This window comes from Strix uralensis, chromosome 20 (genome assembly GCF_047716275.1).
Source record: "Strix uralensis isolate ZFMK-TIS-50842 chromosome 20, bStrUra1, whole genome shotgun sequence".
NCBI lineage: Eukaryota > Metazoa > Chordata > Aves > Strigiformes > Strigidae > Strix > Strix uralensis.
The window spans coordinates 12,673,550-12,701,370 of record NC_133991.1 but is presented as its reverse complement, the minus strand read 5'-3'; the positions used below and the strand labels follow the sequence as shown (position 1 = coordinate 12,701,370).

The following is a 27,821-nucleotide window of genomic DNA, read 5'->3' as shown; positions in this document are numbered from 1 at the left end:
GTGTTAGTGTGTTATTAACACAGAATGAACAATGATCCCCCCGAAAGGTCAGAGCAGAACTTTTCCCAAGGCACAGCTGCTCCTCAGATTGCTCCAGCTACACCCCATGTCCTTTTCCTCTCTCATACCAGTATCTGCTGTGTAAACTCCCAAGCTCCTTAGAACAACTGCAACTATTTCTCAGAGCCTCCTCTGGGTGACTTGCCCAGAGCTGTCCCAAAAACTACCCCAGCACCAGGCCACGCTTTTCCACTGTGTATCCCCCACCAAAACCTCAGAGATTCCTTGGAACACAGAAATCATTTACCCACCATAATTTTTTTTAATACAAAAAAGCTCTAGGGGGAAATGTCACAAGTGTTTAACAGTAAAATGAAAACAAAAGTCTCTATTAATTCCAACTTTGTGCTGCTGCAGCTACGCTGTAACCTCGCCCAAACACAGATTTTCACTCCTTATTCTGGTTCAGCCGTGGCAGACAGCAGCTCCAATTCGGCGCTGCTGTAGCTGCCAATCCGTTTGCTTACTGCCCAATGTTGTCATCAGGTGAGCACTTGCGGCTTTTGTCTAAAACTCTGTATAAAGCACAGAATCACCTCTGTTTACTTGTTTGAACAGCACGGCGGGAGCCAGCACGCCTGGCTGCGTTAGGGGACAACCATGAGCTCTGGCTGCGGGCTGAGGTGAGCCGGGTGATCCCCGCGGAGAGCAGGGCTGCGCAGCGGGAGCGGGGATGCAGCTTTTACGGACTCAGAGAGGGACGAGGAGCAAAGAGCCGTCCCCAGCCCTTGGAGGGGGTGACTCAGATCCCCCAGGACTGGCCGAAGCAGAAGACACAGCAGGTCCTGCCGGGGAGAGGCGGCAGCTCGCCACCTCGCAGGAACCCCGGGGCAAAGCGCCACGACGAGGCGGCCCGGCCGGCTGGGCCGGGAAGGGCTCGCGGCATGAGGGAACCCGTCTATTCCCGCAGCTCCCGGCGCTGGCGCGGCGCGGGGCCGCTTCCCGCCCGGGGATGCGGGACACCGCAGGAGCCGGCCCCGCCGCCGCGACCAGGCCCGGCTGGGCCTCGGCGGCTCCGCTCGCCTCACGCCGCGTCCCCGCGAGTCCCGAGCGCGGCCGGGACTCCTCGCGCACATCGCGGTACCCGGTTCGCAGACGCACCGCGGCGGCCGCCCCGCGCCGCCCCTCAGGCCATGGCGGCGGGAGCCAGCGCGCGGGCGCGGCGGCGGCCGGTTCTCGCGGGATTTGGCGCTCGCGCGAGAGGGGCGGGGCGGCGGGAGCCGCTGCATGGCCCGGCCCGGCCGGGCTGCACGTGGGTTTGGCGCGGGCGGGACCGGCACCGGGTCTGGCCCCGGGACCTGCTCCGGGCCCCGCACCAGGCACCGCACCGGCCGTAAGTACCGCGGCGGCCCCCGCCCGGCCCCTCGCGCGGCGGCGGGGCCCGCTGCCCCCGGCTGTCAGCCCCGCCGCTCCCCTCAGCGCCGCGGTGCCGCCGTGCCTGGGCCGGGCTGAGGGGGTGTTGGCCTCACCGTGCCCCCCGCAGGCCGCCGCTCCTCGGGGAACGGTCCCGCGCCGCCCGGCCGTGCTGCTGCGCCCCAAGGTCAGTGCTGCCGCGCTCGGACCCGGCCCGGGGGTCACCCCCGGTTCACACGTTCCCCCCCCCCGCCTCCCCCGGGTCCGCAGGGTGCGGGGCTGCCCGCGGGCGCGGCGGTGGCTCCGCCGGGGCTTGGGCCGGGGCCCCGGGGAGCGGCCGCAGGCGAGGGGCCGGCGGTGCCGCAGCGGGGCGGGAAGGCTCTGGGCCAAACGAGTGGCAGTCCGAGTTTTCCGTGTTTTTGTGTGTGTTTTAGTACTTATTTCCCACTCGACAATAGCGAAGTCAATTAGTACATTCATGAGGGAAGCAGCAGCGCAGGCCGAGGGAGCTGTGTGAGTTGGTATTAAATGTGATTCATTCCCGCTGCAAACCCTGTTATAGCTGCTTAGAAATGAAAGCGAGAGATGACATAAGTGTTGCAGACCTGGTAGTAAAGATTAAGGCTGCCTTGTGTTGTCTCCTGTATGTCTGGTATGGCAAGGCTTGCTTATGTTATGGTAATAGCTGATAAAAACTGTTATTAGCAAACTTTTCATATATTGCAGTGACTTTTGTCTGTAAGCCAGCATGGAGTACAGTCAGGAGCAAAGGAATTAAATTATATTGCTACTGAGGAAGTAATGTTTTAGTAGCCATGCTCTCCTGGAAGAATCCTTGTTGTTTGACTTTTTTTTTTTTTTTTTCTCCTTCCCCCTCCTTGAAGCAAGTAAGAGCCAAGTTACTCATGTTGCAGAATGGGCAACTTGCTCTCCTAGAAGAACTTGACTTTTTTTTTCTTTTTTTCATCTTCCCTCTCCTTGAAGCAAGTGAGATCTAAGTTATTCGCATTCCAGAATGAGCAACTTGATCTATGTCTGGCCAAGTTCTTTATTGCACTCTAGTAAGTTATACCATGAAGCAGGGAACACAAAATGAACAGGCATCTCAGGGCATCCTTTTCATGAAAATTATCTGTAATAGTAGGAAACAGCAACGAAAGCTGCGCTTGACCTGTCTGTCTGTTACAGAAAAGTAAGGGGCTGCAGAATGGAAATAATTCTGATTTTCTGTGTTTCCAGGGTGATGTGCTGCTCTGGTCAGGTCGGCGGTTGTGCTCGCACCTGCTGAGTTATCGGAGCCTCTGTGGACTTTGTCTTAGGTGAAAGGAAACAACTGGTTGCTGGGTAAAGTAGTAGCAGGAGATGGTAACTTTACTTTCCTCCTGTTTGCTTTGTGCCTGTGAATGATCTACTGAGTTACAGCCCTACGTGTGTGTGTGGGGCATGGCCTGGGAAGAGCACATGGCCTGAGCAACCGCTGGTGAGGCGGGTACGGCTTTTCCTCGGTAACACATGGACTGGAGCTGTCGGAGCAACCGAGCTGACCTTGCTCCTCTGGTCACTGTGTGACTCGCTTCGAGTCACTTAACCTCTTCATTCTTTAATGAGCTTCCTGTGTAAAGGGTGAAATGCTGTGCAGGCGTCCACTGAACTACGGTACCTGTCATCTGGTAATCTCAGTGTGCCTGTGATTCTGAACAAGGATAGTACAGCTTCACTACATGTACCTTGATGGCATAGTTTAGTTCTTGATTATTTGGTTTGCTTGCACGTGCTGCCAAGTGCACTGAAGGAAATGACAACTTTTTAGTAAGTGAAAAGGAGCAAGAAGCCTGTAGAACTTGAGCTGTGCTTCACGCTTGCTAATCCACCTGCTTATTGCATTGCTTGCTGTATCTGGCAGTCCCTCAGCTTGTGTTTCAGTGTTTCATTGAGCTCTTGAAGGACTTTTAAAAGCTCTCATGCAACACCAGTTCTGGGGGATTTAAGGAGGTGAATCTTACTGTGATTCTAACAGTATCTTGTACGACAGGGCTACAGGCTGTTTGCTCTCAGACATGAAACAAATTGTATTGTTAGGTTTGGAGGGTCTGCGGGGACACTGCTGCAGGAACCCAGTTGTGTGTTCTGGCAGCTGCTTCTTACTTGGGTGTGCTCTCCTCAGTTGTGCCGAGTTTAGATACCCATCCTAGGAACCAGATTTCTTCTTAAAGATCTCTGGAAATGCTTTGAGATACTAATAGTGAAAATCATCAACTGCCTCAAAAGCCTTGGCTTTAACCTAGACATTCCACAATGCCTGAAATTAGACAAGAGGAATTCCCCTCACTGCCCAGGGTGTGAGCTGAAGGTACCTGCCGTACAGATCCCCCGTGGTACGTGGGTTCCCAGTTCCTGCAGGTTCTCCTGGGAGTTAACCGTGACAGGAGTGAGTTTGAGGCTTGCAGCCAAAGCTGTTCAGAGCCAAAGCAGTTGATCTGCTACGTTGAGACTCTTGTGTTCATTTTTAAACCATTGCAGGCTGACTTCAGGGGTATTTGAGAGCGAGTATACTTTTGCAGTAGTAGAGTTATCCGAAGAGCATAATGCTTTAAAAGCGACATACCCCACTTATCTATGGCTCTCCTCTTTCATGTGCACTTAACTGGTGTGAAAAAGATATTTAAGGTATTTCTAGTGTCCAGGGAGACTCTAACAAGATCATGGCTGGTATTCCAGGTGCCCTTAGCAACATCTAGAAGTAATAAAAACATTAATTACTTTTAATTGTTTAATGTTTCTGATCTAATGACTAGCCTTTTATAATTCCTGATTTCTAACTACAGTGCTTCTGTGGAACTCTTAATGTAAATGTCTGGTTAAACTTCATGAAGTGATGATTAACTTTGGGCAGCCACTTTGAGATACTTGGGAGAAGTTATTTTGTTCAGCAGGTGCTTAATATTTTCTGGAAACTAAGGCTGTTGAGTTTGCTTCTCATGGGGATTGCTGAAGGTGATATGTTTGCACGTCACTCACTGTTTTTTGCAAATGATCCGACTTCAGCTGTTTTACTGTGGTTTTTTATTGTCCACTACGTGGATTCTGTTTAACTTTGCTGCTCCTGCAGTTTGTACCCCGGCTGGAAGCTGATTCTGAATTTATGGGCCCTGTACATTGCTATTAGCAGAGTTGAATACTTCACAAAAGATCACCTAAAAATCATTCTTCAGCAAACAAATCCCTGCTCGTGGACTGAAGAGGTCCTGATTGCCTCTGACCTCTGCTGCCACCTGGCAATGAGGATGAGAAACCTGCCATGTGCTGTAGCTGATTTGGACTCCCTGTGTATAAATAGCAGCAGTTCCTGGCAAAAGCTCATGATCTGCATATGCCTCTTGTATCGGGGGCATCAGCTTTGCATAGGGAGGAATCTGTGATTTGGAGACCTGAAGTCTCTGGAACAAGGGTTGGAGTGTGTATCCCCATAAATCTTAGGGCTGTGGCCCTGCAGTTTCCCCTTCCTTAAAGAGGAACCTCTTTTGTGATGAGCTTGGACTTGTATTCCATTTCTTGTTGAAATGCAGGGTTAGGAAGAATTTTTTCTTGTTCAGGGATGCAGGAAAGAAATTTGCACGTCATTTCCCTAAAATATTTCAAGTTGAATGGAGTGTAGCGTTCTGTTTGCTGCCTGGTAAAGAGGATGGGCTCCCATCTCTCGAGTTGGAGTACCTATTTTCTGTTCCTTGCGTTTCCTCCAGCTCGATGTGACTGCAGGAAGGTCACTTAATCTGTGTCTTAGGTTTGCAGAAAGGAGGCAGCCTGCAATCTTTGGGGGAAGCCTTTCTGTGTAGAACAGCCCCTAGCGTAATTTGGGCGAGGACTTGTAGGTGCCACTGTAATACAGATCAAAGCGAAGCACGTCTCTCTGATTAGGTCCCAAGTATGTTGTGTAACTTCTTGTAGCAAGCTTGTTAATGCACACAGGTTATCCTCCTGCTTGCTCAGTCTACATGACTGTCAGTGAAACCTTTGCTGTTCTTCCCTAGTGCAGGTGAATACAGAGTGCCTTTTTCACAAATGCTTGATATTCCTGATAGCCTCCGTGTGCTTCTGTGGCTTATTCTCCGCAAGCCAAGCTCTGGGCACAAGGCTTCCAACTGAACAACACTTTTTGCTTTTCTGTTTAAGTCTAGCCCAGCTTTTGTTTTGAGAAGCTGTTTATCAAGGTCCTCTTGCTGTACACGGTGAACCTTCGAATGAGCTGGTCTCGATGCTGTTCTCCAGATACCTGTTTGGTCTCGGTGTTGCCTCTTTTCTCGCTGTCTCTTACCGCAGTATCAGTGTGTTGTGATATAAACCTCACTGTTCTGTCTCCTTGAAAATTCAAGTCTGTTTTTTGTCTTGCGTGCAGAGTATATTGGTTAGTTTAGTCTCTGCTCCTGAGTGTTGTGCATGCCTGTTTTGTGGAAATTGATAGGCATTTGACTTAGCTGGATGCTTTTAAATTTTAATTTATAATCTGCACCTGTAGTGGACACTGCACTATTAGCTTCATTGGTGTAGAAACAAATGCAAAATGCTAAGTATTGGATGTATTTTTTCTGAAATTCTGGAGAGTAATTTGTTCTATTCTCCAACCTGGGTGAAAATGCAGAAAGAATGAAAGATGGTAAAATCTGGATTTGGGGAAGACTGTTGTAATATGTTGGTAGATTATAAAGGTAATAAAAGCTGCTTTGCCTGTACCATGGAGGACTCTTTATAGTTGTCTATGAAAAACTTTTTAAAAAGAGTTGAGTCTGGTGCATCGAGGAGGTGGCTGTTCAGAAGGAATCCCAGCAACTGATGTCTTAGCCTCCTGGCTGTAAAAGTGGTGCTCCTTCCCCAGCTGGGGATACCTGTGCACAGAGGGGTTAGTCTGAATCGGAGGACTTTCTCTGCAGTTTAAAGCTGGGTGATAATAGAAGGGTCATGTGGCCTCTGGCTCATGTGCTAAACTCTTTTTGGCTAGCTTGAAGAAGCAGAACATTTGGTCTGGCTCTGTTTCTGGAGTGGACTCCAAAACTCACCCCCCCCCCCCCCCCCCAAAAAAAAAAACCCCAAAACCCAACTCCACCAAATTTTGAGGAATAGCCAAGAATGATAAAGGTGGTATTGGTAAAGTGGTGCAGAAGCAGTTTCTGAAGTTTGCTTCTGTATCCGAGATGCCTTGCTGGCAAAGTAGTGAAAAATTGGTCCTGCCTTCCTCTGTAATGGAGGATTCACAGGGAGACACTGGCTTGGTTGAGGAAACTAAATAATGAAACGATTGGAGCAGGAAGTTAATAAGATATAAACTGCAGTAAGGAGCTTGATAATCTGATAGGGTTAATGTTAATTACAAAGTGTAACCTGTGCCACTGCATAGCAGGAGTGATCAGCTCAGGGCCTCTCATTAATCGAGGAGGCAGTGCTGGTGGTGAGGGTTGCTGGTGGGGTGTTGGCATATGTATGAGCTTCCTGGTGACTTCCAAAATATTTGTAAAAAACCCCTACAGTTTGGCTAGGCTGACACTTTTACTGGAAACCTCTGCTTTTGAGTGTGTAAATAGAAGCTGTTCCAAGTCCTGCTTTGCCCTGGATACTGGTGATACTGGTGGAGCTGTGCTGGGCCACTGCTTGACTCCTGAGTGGGAGAAAATACACAGAAGCAGCGACTGCAAAATGAAATACTAATAAAGCCTGGGCCATCAGTGTAGCAGCTTCAGCTGCAAAGGAGGGGAGCGAGCTGTTGTAGGAACATCAGTGAAGCTGATTACACTGAAAGCAGTTTTTATCTTAGAGATAAAAGGCAGCCTGGTGTTGGTGGTGTTTCTTGTTCCAGAGCTCTAGTTTAGCTCTACAATAACCAGCTTTTTCAGCCTCTTATGTCATAATTTATCCCTCTGCAAATAGGACTGTTGGTTCTTAAATATTTTAAGATTGTGCAGTGGCTTCGTTAGTAGTTTTCATTCACAGAGGAGCCGGTTTCTTGAGCTCTGTAGCCCCTGTTAACTGGGCTGTGAGAAGGTGGTATTGCTTAAGGGGTGTCTTCTGTTGTTCTTGTCTTTCAGTACTGGTGTTTGAAGCAGAAGTTGCTGCAGAACACTGAGCTTTAATTATTTAAGTATAGAGAAACATACTGGTTCACTTCTTTTTAAAATAAGTGCCATCCAGTTTGAGATCCTGCTTGCTTGGCTCCTACCTGTCTTTGGATGCTTGTAGCTACTGAGTCATGTTTTCTGAGCTCTCCCCTCTGGGTGATGCTGGTTTTGATGGTGGTACACCAGGCTGGCCTGGGAGAAGAGCGTGGGCAAGGCTGCACGGTCTCGTGGCCGAGTGGCACCCTGGTGATCAGGAATGTTGATGGCTCACAGGCCACTGCAACCTCACAGATCTGCCCTGTAAGGTCAGCCTCTGTGATGCAAACCTGTGTGGGCAGGAAAGTTCTTTGCTCTCCAGTTTGAACCATGTTCCAGAGAGGCTTTTCAGCAGGACCTGGAAGAAGCAGGTGATCCTTCCGTTGTGGACTGTCTGCCTCCTTTATCTTTGTATGAAAAACAAAGGAGCTGCAGTTTAGATATTGCAATGCCACATGCCAGTTCAGCTTTTGATGAAGATAGACCTTATGCTAAGGGCGGGTCAAGTAAGTCTTGCTATATCTGTTTCTCTGCAGTAATTTCTCTTATTTTAATCTTAATGGTAAGGCCTCCAGTTCTTTAGGTTTTTGTCAACTCCTGTTCTTATGCCTCCTATAAGGCAGAGCATGTGCTACTGGTTATTCTTAGCATGGAAAATTTTAAGAGCCCACGTGGTCCCATTTAGTTTCAACTGTGCCAGCCTTGTCCAGTTCTCTTTCACCCAGATAGTATTTATTTCCTGAGTGCTGTATCGCTAACTATAGGGTTTGTAGGGAGGCGTCCTGGCCTTGCTGTTGAAGCTGCATTTCCAATTTAGCTGTCTGCTCTGTGATCCTTCAGGACGGTCTTTAATTCCAGCCTTGACTTCCACAGCTTTTGGGTGTTGGAAGCATTAACCTCTCAAGGGCTGGGCAGGAGGGAAGTGGAGGCGGCATGGACCGGCAGCGCTGTCGGGGACATCCCTGCAGAGCATGGGGGCTCAGTCACTTGGGAGTTGTCCTTGTCTCCCCGCAGAGACTTGAAGCAGCTTGCCCCCAGAACAGACCTTCCTGTGTGTGTAGAAAGCCCTGAAAATCTGGAGTGAGTGCTTGCTGAACTCTTGGACCTTGAGAATGAATTATCTGGCTTCTGTGTGAACCTCGTGCTGGAAACATTTCTAACCTTATAAGGATGCGTATACTGAAGGGTTGTTTGTCCTGGCTAGAAAAACAAGGTGGCTTAAAACTGCCTTGGGACCCTAATGTGAACGAGTAGAATAAATTGACTGTCCTTGGCTTTTTTTTTTTTAAGGTAGGCAAGTGTGTATGTTCATTCTTGTCCTCGTCTCCCTGATCTTTACCAGGAGTTTTCCATAAATCAAGTCAGGATACAGATTTGGAGAGCTGACTGACCCCTACTCTCCCCTTGGTGTCTTAATCCCATCCTGACCTACTGTGGGGATTATTTAGCAAGTTGGAAAAGTCTCGTGTCCTAGCTGCAGCTCTCTGACCGTGCCTTGATATAAGGTGTGACATTTAGACCGGATTCCTGACATGCCAGAAGGAAGTGGAAGTGGCTGGTGGCGCGGGGCGAGCGCATACAGTGTGTGAGCTCTGCACTATTTTTGGTGTGGGTCTGCGTGGGGCCCTGCACGTTGGGAAACGGTGCTGGGGCGTCCAGTGCTTCACACTGGTTCTGGCGTTTACAGGCTGATCGTCTCCGGTCCAAAGCCTCTGGAGCTGCTGCGCTTCCCCAGCTGGCTCCTCCTGCCCGGAGAGTGCAAGGGCTGCTGGGCCAGGCTCCCTCCAGTTTGGCAGCCTTGAAGGCCATGTGATTTGACAAGTTGCCATTTTCTGTTCTGCTGCTGGCAGGAAAATCCCGGGCTTTCCTCCCCCCATGTGTTTAAATGATCCCACTGCCCCCGCAGTCCTGAACTGGCTGTCAAATTGACAATGGAGAGAGGGTTTTGTCGCTCTTAAACGTGTTGGGGAACGGATGTGGGCTTTAGGAGCTCTCCCGTGGAGGAACTGAAGAATTATGTGCTGCATCTTAGAACCGTTCAGTTGAGCAGGTTAGAAATCAGCCATCTTCCAGGCATTATATAAAAAGTGACATTGTGACCAGCATATCAAAACTGGGCCACCGAAGTCTTCCTGTTGTGTTTATGTGGGGGGATGTCTGTTGGTGTTAGCTGTCCCCTAGCCAGCCCAGTGCCTTCGGGTGTCTGCTGGCATCTTGTGCAGAGCCACTGCCTTTTATCCCTTCCTAGTTGATGGAAGGATGTGGAATTCCCATTTAACATGATCACTGATAGTATAATGCAGCTCTTGCTACAACTAGTCAAATTAAAAACATGAAATTAAATGAGCTTTGCAAGGAGTAGTCAGCTAATCCACCAGTTCCCACTGATCTAAATACCACAGAAGACTAAAGACCTTCATCTTAAATGATATTAATGTTTAAAATGACTCTTAGAACTGTTTGTCTGCCAGGCTTCAGGACAGGGCTGTCCCTCTGTGGGGCATCCTGCTGCTGTCTTCCTGCGCTACAGAACTGTGTGGGACTATTGTTTGTGCAGTTGGTGCAACTTAATAGGGAATCAGATAATAATAGGGCTGTCTGTTTAATCAGGAAAGCTTGCTGGGAATGGACTTATGTGAGCTACTTTAATTTGAGTTTGTGGTAAGCCTGTGAGCCAGCTTGTAGGGTGGTTCTGCATTAATTATAACAACTTAAGCGGACAGCAGATGAGCACTTGCAGTGGCTCACAATGTGCCATTGTGCTGGAGAGCATAAATGTGAACCTTTTGTCTTGAGAATGTACAGACTTCACCCTTTCCATTTACCATGTTCCAAAAACCAAACTCAGATGTTGCTGTTAACCAAAAGTTCATCCTCAGCAGCAGTCCCTGTTACCTGACTGTATAAGGCCAGCTGGAAGTAACTTGGATTTAGAAGATAGGAATGTTCAATGAACTTGTTCCTGGGTTTCTCAAATTGTGTCTGCAGCTGACCTTTGATTTGGGACTGAGCAAGAAATTTTCTAGTCCCCATTTTTGCCATTCATTTATTTACTCACCTCAGTCGTTATGACTCTGCAGCAAACAGTACGGAAGCAAGGCTGGCGTTTGAGCGAGCTTGGATAGAGTTATGTGTTTGCTCCTGTGGGATGGGAGGATGTGGCTGGAGGAGGTGAGAAATCTGGAGCGAATATTAAATATCTGAGGCTTGGATGCTCGGTTTGAGCCTGAGGGAGGCATGGTTTTGTCCCTCGGCTAAATGTAATCAGCTCCTCAAATCGAGGCCCCGAAGGAGTGTGTTTGGAAGCCGTGGTCGGAACGCTTGCTCTGATGATAAAAGCTTTTTTCTGGTTGAGACAGACTAAGCAGAGTTAAAAGACTGACTTTGATTGTCTTCTCTTGTCTAAGAAATATCATACTTCTAAAGAGGAACTAGAAAATACTCTTTTTCCGGTCGGTGGTTCTCATTTCTAGGACTTTGCTATCTCCTGAAAACAATCTTTATTTTTGTTGCTCATTGGCAAAAGGTTTGAGGCTTGTTTGGAGAAAAGTCATGTGTAAACATTGTCAGACATGTCATGGTTTGCTTTAATTCCTGCTCAGTGAAAATATAAACTGTAAGTGCTTTGCAGCAAGGCTGTTTTGGGGATGTGGGTACCTGTTTGGCTTTGTGTCCCGGCTGCAAGCTTTCCTTAAGGAAAAGGAAAGACATGTGAGCCCTGCCTTGTGTAACCCGGGAGAGGTTGTAAATGGAGGAGCACGACTGGGACATGAGTCTTGGTGTCCAGGTGGGGAAGGGCTCCCACACGTTCTAGAGTGAGAGACAGCTTTCAGATCTAGAAAGCCAGAGGAGTAGCAGCTGTCAATGTAGTCAATTTAGATGCAGAACAAACTTTGGAGCTGGGTTCCTAAGTAGGAGTGTCTCTATCCAGGCTGCTTTTGCTAGAAAAATACTGCTATTATAGGGTGTTATAGGATATTTCCCATCTTCACTACTACAAAACCTTTTAGAGAGACTTCTGGTTACTGGGAGACACTTGCTTCATCAGGCTGTAGTTGCTCTTTGTTTAGGAATTCCTACACTGTGTGCGTAGAAGTAAATGGAGTAGCTGGGTGTTGCTGTTTTGCTCCTCCTTAGCACAGACTTCTGTCGTGTGCCCGCACGCCAGCCTCCTGCAGTGCTGTGGATGAGAACGTTTGCGAAGCACTTCACCTTCAGTGGGTTGTGATGCTTGAGAGGAGTGCGTGTTGTCAGCCTACGAAACTCTCAGGAGCGTGATGCTGCCTTTCAAGCAGAGTCCTGGGCAGACCTGCAGTGTGTTGAGCCTGTGTCTTGTGGTGCAGCTGTGTGTGAACCCAGCCTGATGCTGGAGGAACTTGCTGGAAGCTGTCCTTGTGTGTAGTACTGACCTGCCAAGGGGAGGCAGGAGGACGAAGGTGAACTCGATGAGTATAATGGTGAGAAATGTCCAGATACCCCTAGTCAAGCAAGGATCTTGTTCTGTGCTCTGCTGGTAGAGCAGAGATGTGAATTTAAAGAGTGCCTGGAAAACAAGCCTGTTCACACTAATAGAAATACCTCAAGGCATTTATGAAACTTTAGCCTTCCTGTTACTTTCCCTGTGACTACTTTAACGTGGTTTCTGTTTCTCCTTCTAGGTATAATTGCTGAGGCTCTGCAAAAATGGCTTTACGCTTCCGCAGTTTCATCCCATATGCCATACCGGGAGTGCTGGCACTTCTTGGCTGCTGGTGGATCTTTGCCCATAGGAAAAAGCATGCAAGCTATCACAACAAGCAGGCAATAGCCATTGAAGAAGAAGTGCTAGAGAACAATTCATCACCCAAAACAGAAGTATGTGTTCCTCAAAGACTGTCTCTCTCATGGGAAGAGCAATGCCCAGAGATTGAAAGCTCGACCTCCCTGCTGTCAGCAGGGTTGATGACGCCCTCTCTTCTGTTGCAAACTCACGAGAGGCTAGATCTCTCACAGGACCTTCTAGACCTGTCAGTAACAACAGTTCAGCCCAGCACTCTTGAGGACGACAGTGAAAAACTAGAAACAATCGCATCTCAAGATGAAAGCAGTGTCCCTGCTTGTGTTTCTCTCCCTCTGATCTCCAAGAGCACAGAGTGTCGTGGCAGTGCTGCAGGGAGCCTTAAACAGGATTCAAGCTCCAGTGCCAACCAAGATCAGTGGCCATCAGCATCACTGACACAAGAGTCTCTGGGAGTCACGGAGGGGATCAGCAATGCAGAGCAGTCAGATGATTCTTCATTTAAGCCCGCTAAGGAAAGCCAGGTGTCAGAAATTGTGCTGTCGGATACTGGCTCCGTGACAGCCCTTTGCTTGGGATTGGAGAAGGAAGCCAATACCTCACAAGCCTTTCTGAATAATGAAGTTGAAGTTGTATCAAGTCACAAGGATTCTGCAGTGAGCGTGTTACCGGATAGTTTGGAGTCTGCCTGTCTGGAACAGTCCAGGGAAAAAGAGGCAGCAGAGTCCATTGCCAGTACTGTACCTGTGTGTCGGGAGGACTCACAGCCAGGAGATGAATTGGAAAGAGAGGAGATTGGAGGAGTCAGTTTGGACAAGGAAGAAGTTGAGAAAATTGAGCAAGTAGCAATACAGATAATTTCCAAGGTCATTTTGGCAGCAACTGAGGAAGTGCTGTCTGGTTCTGCAAGTGATGTGTCCACTTGGATCTGCCAGGCCGCTGCCAGCCGAGGCGAGAGACCTCTGGAGACAGCAAGTGTTGTTTCCTCTGATCAGATGCTTGCGGGGGAAGCTTCGCCGGCCGACGAGAACACTGCTGCGAGGAGTGACGCTGTGGTACTGACGTCCCCGCAGACAGAGGAACTGGATCCAAGTGTGACAGAGTCCAGCTGTTTAACACGTGGCCGTTTATCCGGCCCTCTTCAGGGAGACACAAAAGACTGTCGGATGAAGAACCGCGTGTGCAGCGAGTCCCACGGCGTCGATCGGACTCCTGTGGAAAGCCATGGAGGGTCACTGGGAAGGTCGCCTTTGGTTATGGAGGACTCTGGGTGCAGCACTTACATGTTTGAAGGTGGGACAAGCGTGGAGGACCCACTGCAGAACACAGTGCTGTCTGCCGTAGCAGGCCAGCATTCGGACTCACTGAGCGTATCTGCAACCCAAGGCACGTCTGCTGAGCAGAGCTCGGCACCAAGTGAAAAAAACCCTACTCTGAAACTACTTGAAGACAGCGAAGTGCCATACAGTAATGGGATATTGAAAGAGGATGGTCCAGACTCGCATTATGAGTGTAGCAGGGCAGCAGGGACAGATGGAGATCACTCGGCAGGTAAGGGATTTGAAAAATCCTCCTGCAAAAACGTGGTGAACAGGCATTTTATGTGCTGTAACCCTTCTGCTTCAGAACATGTTCAGATAAATCCTCTTCATGTTTAACTTACCAGCAGATGAACATTTAGCCCTCATGTGCAGGTAGGCATGCGTTTGCTCTCAGAATTCCCATCTCTAGGATCCAGTGTTGGCTGGGTGATCTTCAGGGTATACTGCAAAGGGGTGAACAGGCCAGTCCCCTTTCAGCGCAAAGCTTATTGTCTAAAGCTAAGCCTGTGCTGGAGTGAGGTGGACTGTGGATGCAGGCCAGGCTGCTGGTTTGGGACCTGCTAATACCAACGGTTTCTGCTTCAGTTCGGGTCGCCTCTAGTGAGCGCTGGGTTCTTGTCTGTGTTTATGGACTGCTGCTGAAAGGAAGCTGTAAGGCAGGTTTCTGAGGTGCTGCTGGATGAACCAGGGAACTGCTCTGATGAGTTGTGATAAAATCAGTTGGTTTCAGACCAATTACCCTGAAGCCTTTTTGCTTGGAAGGGTAGGTGCATGCCAAGAAATCCCAACAGGGAGCAATATTCATGGAGTTCCCCCATCTGTCTCTGTGTTGCTTTTGCCTTCTACATCCTGGATGATGTGTGCCTGGCAGAATACAGAGCTGTTTGAGCAAATGTTAACCTGTGTGACCTTGGGGATGGATGTTAAAATCCTTTATAGGATCCTGTGGTGCCAACAGCCCTTAATGACAGGATGTCTTTTGTAATTGCTACAAAGTAGTTGGAATGCTGCTTGTTGTAAGACTAGGAGATTGAGTTTGCCAACAACTGAGGATTAAACCCACAAAACATTTTCGCTAGTGAGAGCAACCATAGGAAGAAAATGGTTTTGCCTTGTTGTGAATGCTGGTGTGACAAGAAGGTACAAGAGTGCGTTGTGGAGCCTGGTGTTAGGGGCTGAAAGCTCCACGCTGAGGCAGCTGAAGGGTGGGGAAAGGGGCTATAGCAGGTAACATTGATAATGTGGCCAAGAGGTCGTACAGCTGACCTTCACACCCAGGCTGTGAGACTGAAATCCTCATCCTTGTCTAGGAAGTCTGTGGCAAACAGCTGCACTGTTTGCTTTTGACTCTCCAGGCATCTGTGCTGTGTTACTAGTTAAGATGTGGCAAATGTGAAGCAGCTGTTGGGTTTATTTTTCTCTTTGGTCTTGCACTTGGATGGTCTGAATACTTGCAAGCAAGTGATGATCTTCATGCTTCTGCTCATTAATCTGGAGGAAGGATCAACCTTGTGTTATACTGACTGTATCTGGGATCTGACCAGGAGGAGTTTGAGTTTGTTCCCTTCCCAAGTAGAAATGTTCCTGGTATTGGCTGATGGTTTGGGAACAAACACAGCTCAGCTTTGGCACCTTGTTTCTTCAAGCATATCACAAATTTGGGCAAAAGACAATCCCCTACCACAGCTCATAGTGGGCACCCCTGGCACTCAGGAAGTGGGGCAGGAAGGTAATGTCAGTGCAAAGAGCAGGTGAAGGGGTTGTGTGTCCCTCCCTGCTTGCTGAACTCCCTGTGAAGCCACAGGGAAAATGCAGAATACCTTGCTGCAGCAGCAGCTCGGTGTTGAGGCTTAGCATAGCTCTCACTGAGCGAGTAACTTTGACTTACCGTGTCCTGTCTCTGCTTCTGTGTAAGGTGTCACCACGTCTGAAGGACTCCGGCTGAACTCGGGCCTCCTGTTGCATTCCCGAGGTGTGCAGATTTTTCTCCAGGAATAAAAGGAAACTTTCAGTAGGCTATGTGTGACAGGATTTACCCTTTCTGAAATACTGGAGAACCTGATACAGGAACATCCCAACTGAATGCATAGGAAGAGCTCAATGTGCCTTCTCTACGAAATGATGTATTTTCATGGCCTCGTGTCTGGCAGCTGGGTCATGTGGGTTGTCTGAATGCTGACACATGTGCCTGTCTTGTAGGTTCGGATGTAAATAACATGGATTTTGTGGACAGTGGCTGTGCCATGAGGAAGACAGTGACTCGCCAGAACTCTAAGCTAGGAGGAGAATCCAGCAAGTCTGACTTCATTATCTGGGAAATAGAGGTCCCAAAGGTAACCAGCTGCTGGCCTGCTCACACACCCTGCCCTGCCCTACGTAGCCATCTTCTGGTTCTTCCAGCCTGGTACTGGCTCAGTGCCATCCCAGGGAGATCAGTGACAAATCAACGAGGATTTAAGTATTTAGCTCCCATTAGGACTCAACAGGAGTGAAGAGCCAGTACACAGCTGTAAACAAGAGGCATGTCAGGGCTACACCCAGGGTAACGGTTGTTGGGCTCATTATTCCCCATTATCTTACACCCCAGTCTGTTAGTGTGATGCTTTGAAAGCATTCAGGCGGCTTTGAGGGTACACAGTTATTAAGAGCAGGTGATGAATTTTTTTTCTTTCCACTCTGTAGGAGGGTTATGTTTCAACTGCCTGTCCAAACCCTTCCTCACAAGCTGAACGCTCATCTGAGCTGTTCTGTGGAGCTGTTGTATCTCTGACTTTACAGTGAGCTTTCTTTTGGGTTGAGAGCCTGCATTCATACCTTTGTCCCTGCTTTGTATATGCTAAATCACGTGTGGCTGTCCTGCACAGCATTGCTCTTGCAGTTCTGCTTCTTGACAGACCTGAATACTGGCAGCCAGTAACGTGAGACAGCAGCTCCCAGCAGGATCAGCGTGCTGCCTCAGTGCTAGGGTGCTGTGACCCCAGTGAAGACATCTAACACACTGTAACGGATCAGTAGAACACAGGCTAGGGAAGCAGTTCTGCAGCAGAAAAATGGTTTTCAGTGGTTAGTGAAGACAGGGCTGTCGCTTTTCTTAAAGTAGGTAACTTTGCACTGTGTAGGATTATCCATACTGACTCGGGCCCAACACTTCTGCTCTGGTATCTGGTCTCAGACTGTAAGTGGTGGCTGGTGCCAGTGGAAGAGCAGAAGCAGCAGAGCTTGCACAGATATCCCTTCACCACCCTGCACAGCAGTCCAGGGACCCTGTAGTCCCCAATGGGCACGATAGCCTGGTTTACGCTCCTGTGATTTTGTCTACTCCCTTTCTAATCTAATTAGCCTGTTTAAAAATTGCTAAAACTTAGTGTTTCATATATCAATGAAAAATGTGTGTAGCACACTTTAAAAGAAATAATTGTGGGAGATTAGGAGAGGATGTGACTTGACTGTGGGAAGACACTAGCCTTTACCAGGCCTGGTTTTGTCCCATCATGTCTTTGTGTCGTTCTACAAGATACAAAGATGGATCTATGAAAATGAGCTGTGCTTACTGATCTGTATCTACCGTGGCTTATCACAGACCAGCGGAACTCTGCACTGGTCCAGCATTGTCATATATTTATCCTGTCTGGCCCTGTGCTATAGGAACTGGGGATGTGGGTGAAATAAGCCACAGAGAACAGTGTTGTTTGGGCTGTGTTTCTCTTCCTGACTGTTGTTTTCTTGTTCCTTTCATAAAGAAATTAGTTGGCCGCTTGATTGGCAAACAAGGAAGATTTATGAGCTTCTTGAGGCAAGCGTCTGGTGCCAAAATTTATGTCTCAACACTACCTTATTTCCGTGACTCCCAAGTCTGTCACATCGAAGGCAAGTGGAATGTCTCTTTATTCATGGTCTAATATGTAGCTTGGGGGCCTTAATTAGATGGGCAAGGAATTTAAAGAGATTTAGTGGTTTTGTGAGTCCAGTGCTTTACAAAAGTTTTCTGGTCAGTGCTGTTACAGTAGAGGTATATGCCAAGTCAGCTGTGCCCTGGCACGTGAACCCTCTGTTCCAGAGGTGAGAATGCATTTAACACCTTCGGCTGCTGTAGTTTAACCAACACCTTCTGCAGGATCACCTCAGGCAGGATCAGCTGTGTGATGTGTATCAGCAAAGGCGGCCTTGACTGTGAAGGGTGTTAGCTTAATTGTGGCTGAAAAATATCTGCCAGTGAATTGGGTTCACACTGGGGCCTGGCGATCTGAGTTGCTCATGTTGGTCTGATACCAGGTTACATGGCCAATCTATTAAAATTTAAATTGTTGAGGTAGCGCAGAGGGCTTCTGGTAGTTATCCTGCTTCACGGGGTGGGGTGGAGGTGTCCTCAGCATATCTGTGCTACAGACTTTCTCTACAGTGCTTTTTGTCTTCCAGGCTCCCCACATCAAGTAGAAAAAGTACTGAGCCTGATTGGCAGGAAGTTCAAAGAGCTGTGTCTCACCAACATCTACGCTCTACCTCCACCAACACCGCTGACACTTCATTCCCTCCTTATGACTGCCTGGGTAAGTCCCAGCTCGCTGGCCACGCTGTTGTCAGGGTGGAAGGCTGCTGTTGGTCATCTCATCGTAGTACATTATATCAGCGTAGCGGGTTCACAGATGCCCTCAGAAACAATTTGATTTTGTGGGGCCATCTGTTGTCCAGCTTAGGTAACTGTTACAGATCAGATTTATCTACCTGTTCTTTCACTACTGTTTGCATTCTGCCTGAGCTGAGAAATGTAGAATCGTCGAATCATTTAGGTTGGAAAAGACCTTTAAAATCATCAAGCCAACTATTAACCTAACACTGCCAAGTCCACCACTAAACCAAGTCCCTAAGTGCCACACCTACATGTCTTTTAAATACCCCCAGGGATGGTGACTTAACCACTTCCCTGGACAGCCTGTTCCAATGCTTGACAACACTTTCAGTGGAGAAATTTTTTTTTAGTATCCAGTCTAAACCTCCCCTGGCTCAACTTGAGGCCGTTTCCTCTTGTCCTATCACTTTTTACTTGGGAAAAGGAACCTACCCCCACCTTGCTACAACCTCCTTTCAGGTAGTTGTAGAGGGCAATGAGGCGTCCCCTCAGCCTCCTCTTCTCCAGACTAAACACCCCCAGTTCCCTCAGCCGCTCCTCGTAGGACTTGTCCTCTAAGCCCTTCACCAGCCTCGTTGCTCTTCCTTGGACACGCTCCAGCACCTCAGTGTCTGTCTTGTAGTGAGGGGCCCAAAACTGAACACAGTGTTCGAGGTGCGGCCTCACCGGGGCTGAGTAGAGGGGAACGATCCCTTCCCGAGCCCTGCTGGCCACACTGTTTCTGATACGAGCCAGGATGCTGTTGGCCTTCTTGGCCACTGGGGCACGCTGCTGGCTCATATCCAGCCGGCTGTTGACCAACACCCCCAGGCCCTTTTCCACGAGGCAGCTTTCCAGCCGCTCTGCCCCAAGCCTGTAGCGTTGAGTGGGGTTGTTGTGACCCAAGTGCAGGATCCAACACTTGACCTTGTTAAATCTCATACAGTGGGCCTTGGTCCATGGATCCAGCCTGCCCAGATCCCTCTGTAGAGGATTAATCTCATGGAGTTGCAAGTCTGGCCTGGTTGGCTTTTACCTAGAGGCTAGATGTTTGCTGAAGGAGATAACACTTGGGTCTCCAGCAGAGTTGATTGTCTGCCCCCTCTGCTTTAAGGGCCACCTGCTGTGAGGTCAAAATGCCCCACTGATCCGTTGCCATTAGGTATTGTCCCTAAATCCTGAAACTAGTCTTCTCAAAATGTTTTACTTCCTTACAGTATTTAATTACATTTAAAGGAGGTTTTCAAGTCAGTGTTTCCCAGAAACGTTTTCATGCTTCTTTTGCTATATGGGTACTTGAAAGTTTCTTTGTTTACACTGAGCATGTAGAATATCTAAAGTAGATGCGCACATAACTGTCTCCATGGATGTGTTTCTGTGCTTTGTTCTGGAGAAGTGAATTTATGCTGGGAAATTAAAGGCACTTTAGATGTATTCTGAGCACAGTAATGCTCGGAAGCTGCCCCACACAATGACTCTCTAGCAGCCAGAGCAAATTACTTTGGCAATAAAGCCTCAGTGACAAATCTTGGACAATCCCTGTGAAGATTACCTTGATGTTTAAAAACCCCATGAGCAGGGAATCCTTGCAAGTGGCGTTGTGTTGATAATGCAGCATGACTTGACCTGCATCATTTCTGACTCTGCTCACTGATCTCTTGGGTAAATAAGTCTTACAGCTGCTCTGTGCCGATAGATTTTTTGTGTACAAGATGGGCCCCACCCCAAGGCTGATTTCCTTTAGAACAGCATGGAGTAACAGCGAGTGGCTTTCTACTCCTGATCCAAAGCACCTTTGGAAGTGAAATACCGGAGTGCCAGGGCTTTCCACCTGTGGCTGTAAGCCTCGGGAGTTGCTGGCGGAACATGGAGTTGCTGTGAATGAAGCTCGTGTCGTACTGACCACTAATGAGAATTCCTCTCCTCCGTGACAGCTGTTCCTCCCAGATGGAGTCACTGTAGAGGTGGTCGTGGCGAACCAAGTGGATGCAGGACACATGTTTCTCCAGCAGCATACGCACCCCACTTTCCATGTCCTGCGTAGCCTCGACCAGCAGATGTATGCCTGCTATTCTCAACCTGAAATTCCAACCCTGCCAACTCCAGTAGAAGGCAAGTATCTTGGTCACTCACAAATTGTTCAGTTGAGAAACTTCTAGGGTCATGTGAAAGCCTGATGCCCCTGAGCTAGGCTTGGGAAGTTTCCCAGTGGATGAGAATGTGATAGTTCATTTGTCATTTCATCTTTTTTAAGCTGCTGCCAGAATAGAGATGTTGCTCTATTTTTCCTTACCCCACTCATCCCTGGAGTACCTCCCCAGACACCTAGTTGCATGTTGAAATTCAGAATGAGATAAAGTCCATCTCAGGTTATTTCCAATCAACTTGGCACCTGGTGTATTTTTGCTGATCAAGTGTAGAACTCCCAGACCTTTGTAGTGTCACCGTCTGCACATGGTGTGAAGTGGAGGGTGCATCGTGTGGAAGGGGTTATTAGCACTTGCTTTCCTTTTTGGAGACAGAGCTCACTGTTGGTGACCAGAGGCTGGGAGGGAGCTGGATGCCTGGGTAGAACAACAGGGTAGTGGCAGACAGACCTGCGAGTGAAACCCACCTCTCCTGTGTCGCGGCTGCAGGCCTTGTCTGACGGGGGTATGGGTGGTGGGGAGAGAAGGTGGAGGCAGCACAAGAAATGCTGTTGATTCTCAGTAGCTAACTGCCCAGCCCTACTAATGCCTCAAGTGCTGATTTCTGGAAATCCACTTACATTGAGCCTTTCTTCTCTGTACTCTTATGTTTTGCAGTTGGTATTATCTGCGCAGCTCCGGGCCTGGATGGGGCATGGTTACGGGCTCAAGTCATTAGCTACTTCGAAGAGACCAGTGAAGTGGAGCTCAGATACGTGGACTATGGAGGATATGACAAAGTGAAGATCGACACACTCAGACAAATCAGGTCTCTAGCTCCTCTTCCATGGCCTGAGGCCGTATCTGGCTTGGATCTTCATCAGAGGCATCCGATTCATTTGAATTGCTTATAGGTTTTTCCACAGGAGCAGGAAATGGTAGAAAGGTTTGTCTCTGCAGTGGGCGTGGATTCCTTGGGAGCGCAGCAAGCTCTTGCAAGGCTTTGTTTGAAGGGGAGGGGAGAGGAAATGGCAACTTCTGCCACTTCAGCATGGAAGCTGAGCAAAAGGTTGCCTTCAGGAGCCCCCAGCGTGTAGTTTGTTGATGAGCTAGGAATAAGATTTGGGTTCTCCATTTCCCAGCCCCTTGGGCTGGGAGAGCCGTATCGGATGAGGGTGTTCTTGCACAAGCCCGTTAAATACTTGACTGTGCCCCAGAGGTGGAAGGAAGGCAGTACAGCCTCCATTATGGAGGTGGTTCTTGCTTGGAGCCCAGTTCAACCTGGCACGCTAATCGGACTATTTATTGCTGCAGCTTAGATTGCTGGGAGAATAGTCTGATGTTTGTTGACTGTCATCAATTTTAAACTGAATTCCTGTTAGAGCAATTGGTTAATCAATGTCACCGTAAAGAATACACGAGTACTTAAAGCCATGTTCTTATTCTGATTGATTCTCTTTTCTTTAAGGTCTGATTTTTTATCACTACCTTTCCAAGGAGCAGAGGTTTTACTAGACAACGTGGTGCCGCTTCCAGGTAATGGCGCTCTCGAGACATGCCGTGGGTGCTCCTGCAGGTTTAAATGGGTGCCAACAGTGCGAGCCATGATTCTGTCTAAACCTTCTCCCTCCTATTGCAAGCGCAGCCTCTGATGTGACTAGAGCGAGGATTGGAAGAGCTGTGTTTTATTCTTCTAAATGTGCTAGGAGAGCATAACCTGTCAGACTCCAGGGGAAGGATGATAAATGTCCGGGCTTTTTCCTGCACGGAGGAGAGAATGAATTACTCTCCTAAACAGCAAGTTGGCAGGACTGGCAGGGTATAGGTGAAGTAGCTGTAACCACGCTGCCTTATTCTGTCATAGAATAGCTGTAAATGCAAACTTAGTTTTTAATCTGCTAGACAAATTTCTGACATTTTCCAGCTAAAATGACTGATGTGTATAGTTCTGTGTTCAAACGGCTACCCTCCAAGCACTGGAAGAATGTCAGGCACTGCCTGGAAATGCTTTCTGGGTTTTTTTGTGGTTTGTTGTTTTTTTTTTTTCCTGGAGGTGTCAGCAATGCCTGCTGTGTTGGTGTCCAAAGAGCTGCCCTTCTGGGAGCAGAAGGGGTGGCTGTAGGAGCTTTAGGGGTCAGGCCAGGCAGCACCACAGGGGTTTGTGGCTGGCAGGACTCCAGCAGTACAGGCCCTGCCAAGGCTGTAGAGGGATGACAAGGCTTAAGCTGCTTCTAGCAGAAGTCAGTGTTTAGCAGCATGTTCCCGAAGGTAACCAACCTCCTGCAGTAGTGGTGGGGTTGGAAGGAGTTTGCTTGCTGGAGGTGGGCTCAGGGAGGGGAGCACAAAGGAGGAACTTCATTTTGCAGCAGTTTGGTAGGAAATAAGCAACTTTCCTCCAAAATGCAGACTGGACGTAAGTGTTTTCAGTGTAGATTGTAACTGTTGCCTGGGACAGAAGGGTTTCCTGCTGCATTGCAGGTGTGGAGTTAGCCACAGTGCCCAGGTAAGCCGTGCAGGCCGAGTTTTCCGCTGCCAGTGCTGGTGAAGAGCGTGCCTGGCCCTGCTGGGGTGCCAGCTGGCTGTACAAAGGCTCTGTGCTCCCATTTACAGTAGCTCACTCTGTGCAGGGTCAGTACAGTCCTGAGGCCCCTGAGCTTAGTTTATTAAGGATCACAATACTAATGGCAGCTCAGAGGTACTGCAGAAGGATACTTTTCTGTCTTTAAAGCCTCCTAATTCATCAGCCACTTATGTTCACATTAACTTAGCTAGTGGCTTTAGAAAGCACTTCATCCTTTCCCTTTAGCAACACAGCAGGCCTAATACTGGTGTGATCTCTAGCTTAATAGACTGGTTTCAGCAAATGTGTACAGCAACAGTAGGTGAGGATTCTCTGGCCTAACTTGCGTAGGAGGTCAGACAAGATTAGCTTAGTCCCTTCCGGCCTTTAAAGCCTGTGAATATCTCATTTGTTTTCTCCTGCTCTTTTCTTTCCAAAGACGAGGATCACTTTTCATCCGAAGCTGACGCCGCCGTTAGTGAGATGACCAGAGGCGCAGTCCTGGTGGCGCAGGTACAGGAGAGCTGTTGGGAAAGTCTTGTTGCTGATTTGACTGCTGCTGTTGCCCTCTCTGCCCGCAGCACGCTGTGCGTGTTAAAATCAAAACCAAAGGCAGAGCCTGGGAGCCTGGCTGCTGGGCAGGGTTTTGGTGGAGAAATCTCAGTGGCGAGAACTTACTCGTGTAGCGTCAGCACCGCTCGGGCTGTGTGGCTGGGGAGGGAGGAGTGTTCCCTTTTGTTAGCGATGGGGGGCAGGATTTGAGCAAACCTGCCCGCAGGGTGTCCCAGCACCCGGTGCCCGTAGCTACGCTTCCTCTACATAACTTTAAGTACTGAGTATCCTACACATAACTTTTAAGTATTGAGTATCTGATACGCAGCGAGTGGTGCTGGCCTTGCATCCTCCATGACCCAGACCAGAATTGCTGCCCACTAATGTTTTTCTGTGTTTCCAGGTCACAAACTATGACAGTGCAACAGGTCTGCCACTGATACAGCTGTGGAACTTGATGGGAGATGAGGTGTGTATGTTGGCATACCTACTTTTTCAACACTGCTGGGGTTTTGTGATTCTGCAGACTTTTTGTTGTTGATTAGGAAATTGCTGATGATTCTTGCTAGTGGTTTGTTCACCTGTCTACTTTTTTACCTCCCTTTAGGTGGTGTCAATAAACAGAACTCTGGTGGAAAGAGGGTTTGCTCAGTGGCTTGACTACTAGCAATGTCCTAGATGCCTCGACAGCTCTTTCTGCAGAGGAAAAACACAAGAAGAAATCTTGTTTTGCACTATTACAATTTGGCTTGGCAACCTCTCATGAGAAGATCTGTTTGTGGCATTTTGTGGTCCACTGAAACTAGTTTTGCTCAGCTGTTACCATTTCACTAGAAACGCGTACCTCCTCTCAGTGAAAGGCGGGGTGTTAAAAGCCATAATGACAGATACTGTAGCTTTAAAGCAAAAAATCCTCCCTGGCCTCTACTCGAAAGTTGAATGGAAAAAACCTTAAAACCTTGGGGCTTGCTTGAAGCTGGCAGATGCCCCTGAGACGTTAACTGTGGTTGCATTTTTGTTCAAGATGTATAATGCCCCGTGAACTTAACGTCTGCTTGTCCTAAAAGTTACACTGGCTGTCCTTTTTTAACAGGCTCTACCTATGAAAGTAATGAATGTTATTAAGGAATTTAGTGTTCGGTTATGGATTTTTCTATATTGTGCCACTAACCTGCACAAACAACATTCATCTTGTGTCTTCCTTATGCCAGGAGGCAGACGAATTGCATTCGTTGCACTTACTGTGGCACATGTCTCACTGCAGTCGTGGTTTTTTTAGGCTCGATACGCGTAAGGAAGAAGCTGCTCTGCGCAGGTGCTTGAGGTGCAGGATGTGTTACCACTACAGTGTTTGCTCTGAGACGTCATGTATTTAAAGAAAAGAACTGATTGCCAAGCCCAATTGTAGTTTATATTTTTCTAGCTGTGCAAGTCTGTAAATATATATAAAAAAACATTGTAATATTTTGTACAAGAAAAACACTGGAAACAAAGGGAACTTTACAGAAACTTTTTCACACCAAAATGCCCTATGTAGGTAGAACCGGTTTGGAGTGCGTTAGGGTAGCCGACATGGAGCTTCTGAATGCTGGGAGTGTTTCAGCTCTGCTGTACACAGGTTTAGTATTCCCATAGGTTGCTGTCTGGTTTGAATTGTGATCACTGCATTCTTCACTATGTTGCTGTACAGATCTGTTTGGAAAAAAAAAAAAAGTAACAACTTGGCATTAATATTGCAGTGGTGTTCTCAATTTTTTTTGCTCCTTTTTTAGATTTCTATTACATATTTAAAATTTTGCTCAAGTAATTTAAGCTGACTTAATACTCTTAAACACCTGCCCTCTAATGTGTATCATTTTAGATATGTATTGAGCTGGGATTTATTGCTGGCAGAGAAGGTATTTGCCAGGAAAATGTTGATGTAGTCAGTCCTCAGAAGTTTTTTCAGGTGGATTCAAGGATGTTCTTACATCCTATGAGCTAACATGTCAGTCCATCACACATTTGGATAGCTGCCTACAAAAGCATTTGGTCCAATCCCTTCTGATATGGTATGGTTATATTTTTTTTTTTGAGTTCTCTCCTATTCGGTGCTTATGGTTTAATGTTTATGTTTGCAATAACATCCGATGAAAACTAAATTTGGTAACTTGGCTAAATCTATAAAACATATATCCTCTTGGAATGTTTCTTTCCATTTCAATTAAAGCTCGAATTTTAAGCTGTCTTAATCAAGCTGTGATGACTAAGAGCCTTCATTTCCTGACCTCTTGCGATGTGGGGTTGGGAAGGGAGCTCAGTGAGACAAGCAGGTGAGATAAGATGCTGATGGCTTTTCAACAGATGCAGAAAGGTCAAGCTTCAAATCTCCTGGGGTTCCTTTTACTTCCAGCTGAAAACAGGGTGTATTTTTGTGATGAATTACTTATTAGAAAGCCTTAGTCTGAGCACTGGTACCAAGGCTGTTGAAACATATATTTGTGGAATTCATTTACTCTGGACTCAGGACATCCCTTTTGTCACACTTGTGTGTTGAAAAGTGAAACTTGGGAGCCTGTTTCTCTTGTGGGTGCTATAAAATCCCCTCTTTGAATCGTTGACAGGTTTCTTGTTCAGGCCAAGCAGTGCGATGATGTGAGTCGGTGTCCCAGTGAACAGTTTGTCCTTACCCCGGTATTGGAGCACCTCACAACCGGGAAAGTGTGTTGCAGAAAGATGTCCTCGGACTCTCTGCACGGAAGAGAAGCGGAGGCTGGACTGACCACGCTAGGGCTGCGCGGAGCAACGTCTGTTGAAGTCCTGCCTGTGGGCTGTGGGTGTGTACACGGGCGCACACAGGTCAGAGTTCCAGGTGTCATTCTTCCTGATGTCAGGGGTTAAAACCGATCCATTGCTTCGTGTCAGAATATACACACAACCTGTAGATGCTCTGGCCTACGACTCCGCGCTGCTTAGACAAGTGATGGGTGAAGAAGAAAACATCAGGATTTTTGTCAGGGAAGTAACGGGGTTGGAAGTTGGCAAAGTTCAACAGCATCCTTTCTTCTTGCTTCTCACCCCAGAAAGAGGGTTTCACTCCACAGGGTTTCTCAGTCCTTGCTGGTCTCCGGTACCTGCTGAGGGATGATGGCTTTCAGCACCAGGCAGGGTTTCCCAGGTAGAACTCTGGCTCCTGGCACCGTGGCTGGCTGACGCGTTGGTACCTTGAGTGTGGCGCGTGGCGTGCCGAGCTCCGTGTGCGCAGCAGCTCTGCCGCTGTGGCCAGCGCTCGGGGGGGAGTTTGCTCTTTCAAACTGCCTGCACTTGTCTTTCCCTGGACAGAGCTTCTGGCTAAGGGATGGAAAAAGCTGCCATGTAGCTGTGAAGGAGGTTGCCTGTCCTTCGGCTCTGTAACTCGAGTGGCTCCACAGCAGACTGCTTCCCTGGGAACCTGCCCTGCTAGGTGAGGTCTCCCCTGATTAAACCAGTTCTGTTGGGCAGGAACCAACCTCTGGGGGAGGGTTTGTGTTTTGGCCTTACGGCAGTGACCTTCTAGCTCTCTGCTGTCAGCGTCTGGCCTGGTGGACGGGCTGGAGATGAAACGTCCAAGAGAAAATGAAGAACCCTGCACTCAGTCTGCCGCAGGTGTGTGCAGTGCCCAGAGCAGTTCACTTGCATTTCTTCTGGGTTTGCCTCCAGGGCTTTTTCTTTGCTCAGGGAAGCTTTATCCCCTGGGGCTAGATTCACACTGGGGCAGAGAACTACAAACTGTCCGTGGTTGTGTGAGGAGGAGAGAATCGCTGCTGCTCTCTCTAGCTGCGACCTCGCCAGAACATGGCAGTATAAAATAATAAAAACGTGGAAGCGGCTGTGCTGGGACTTCGCTGTGGTGAGCTGCTTCCAGCAGCGGTGCAGCAGCGTCAGGTGGATCTCTCCCTCTTGGGAAGGTGGGAGTCCCTCATGAGCGTGGTACCGTGTGGGTACAGTCTTAACCCTTCCCCACCTCAGCAGTGCTCTCCTGACTTGTATGCAGACTTCTTCTTTCTCTGAAGCTGGTCCCAGTGCCGGAGCCCTGCTGAACGGGTGGAACGGAGCTGTTGTCTCTGGGATGGAGGAGCAGGGTGGCTGCCATCCGGGAGGCTGGCTCACCAGATGTCAAAGAAAAAGAGGAAGAACATCGTTCCCACTGACAGTCCCAAGGTGGTAGCACTATCCCAGGAGAATGCAAACCCTGCAGTTCCAGGGTTTGGAAGCAAATGGGTCTCCCTCAGCGCTATTCCCACATCCCAGAGAGCTTTCCAAGATCGTCATCAGATTCAAACACACACATGTTAGCTTGGAAGTGG

At 48.3% G+C, this 27,821-nt stretch overlaps 1 protein-coding gene across 5 annotated transcripts; it reads left to right on the top strand.

The window, feature by feature from the left end:
* The first annotated feature begins 1,289 nt into the window (after nucleotides 1-1,289).
* On the top strand, nucleotides 1,290-25,727 carry AKAP1 (A-kinase anchoring protein 1). Of its 5 annotated transcripts, none has more exons than XM_074890237.1 (12): nucleotides 1,485-1,600; nucleotides 2,653-2,732; nucleotides 12,212-13,881; nucleotides 15,852-15,985; nucleotides 17,393-17,519; nucleotides 18,069-18,199; nucleotides 20,193-20,370; nucleotides 21,063-21,213; nucleotides 21,853-21,920; nucleotides 23,384-23,457; nucleotides 23,900-23,965; nucleotides 24,104-25,727. In XM_074890237.1, exons 3-12 carry the CDS (start codon nucleotides 12,237-12,239, stop codon nucleotides 24,161-24,163), a joined length of 2,634 nt encoding a protein of 877 aa, XP_074746338.1. In that variant the 5' UTR covers nucleotides 1,485-1,600; nucleotides 2,653-2,732; nucleotides 12,212-12,236; the 3' UTR covers nucleotides 24,164-25,727. The 5 variants fall into 5 exon arrangements, with proteins under 5 accessions (XP_074746335.1, XP_074746334.1, XP_074746338.1 ...); XM_074890236.1 differs by having other exon boundaries at nucleotides 2,653-2,757; XM_074890234.1 differs by lacking the exons at nucleotides 1,485-1,600; nucleotides 2,653-2,732 and adding an exon at nucleotides 1,290-1,393.
* The last annotated feature ends 2,094 nt before the right edge of the window (nucleotides 25,728-27,821 follow it).

Bases quoted from the DNA above. Each gene is read 5' to 3' on its own strand.
- AKAP1 (XM_074890234.1), top strand. From the start codon at position 12,237: ATGGCTTTACGCTTCCGCAGTTTCATCCCATATGCCATACCGGGAGTG. The intron at 21,214-21,852 runs GTCTCTAGCTCC...CTTTTCTTTAAG, and splicing joins GACACACTCAGACAAATCAG to GTCTGATTTTTTATCACTAC. The intron at 23,458-23,899 runs GTACAGGAGAGC...CTGTGTTTCCAG, and splicing joins GCGCAGTCCTGGTGGCGCAG to GTCACAAACTATGACAGTGC.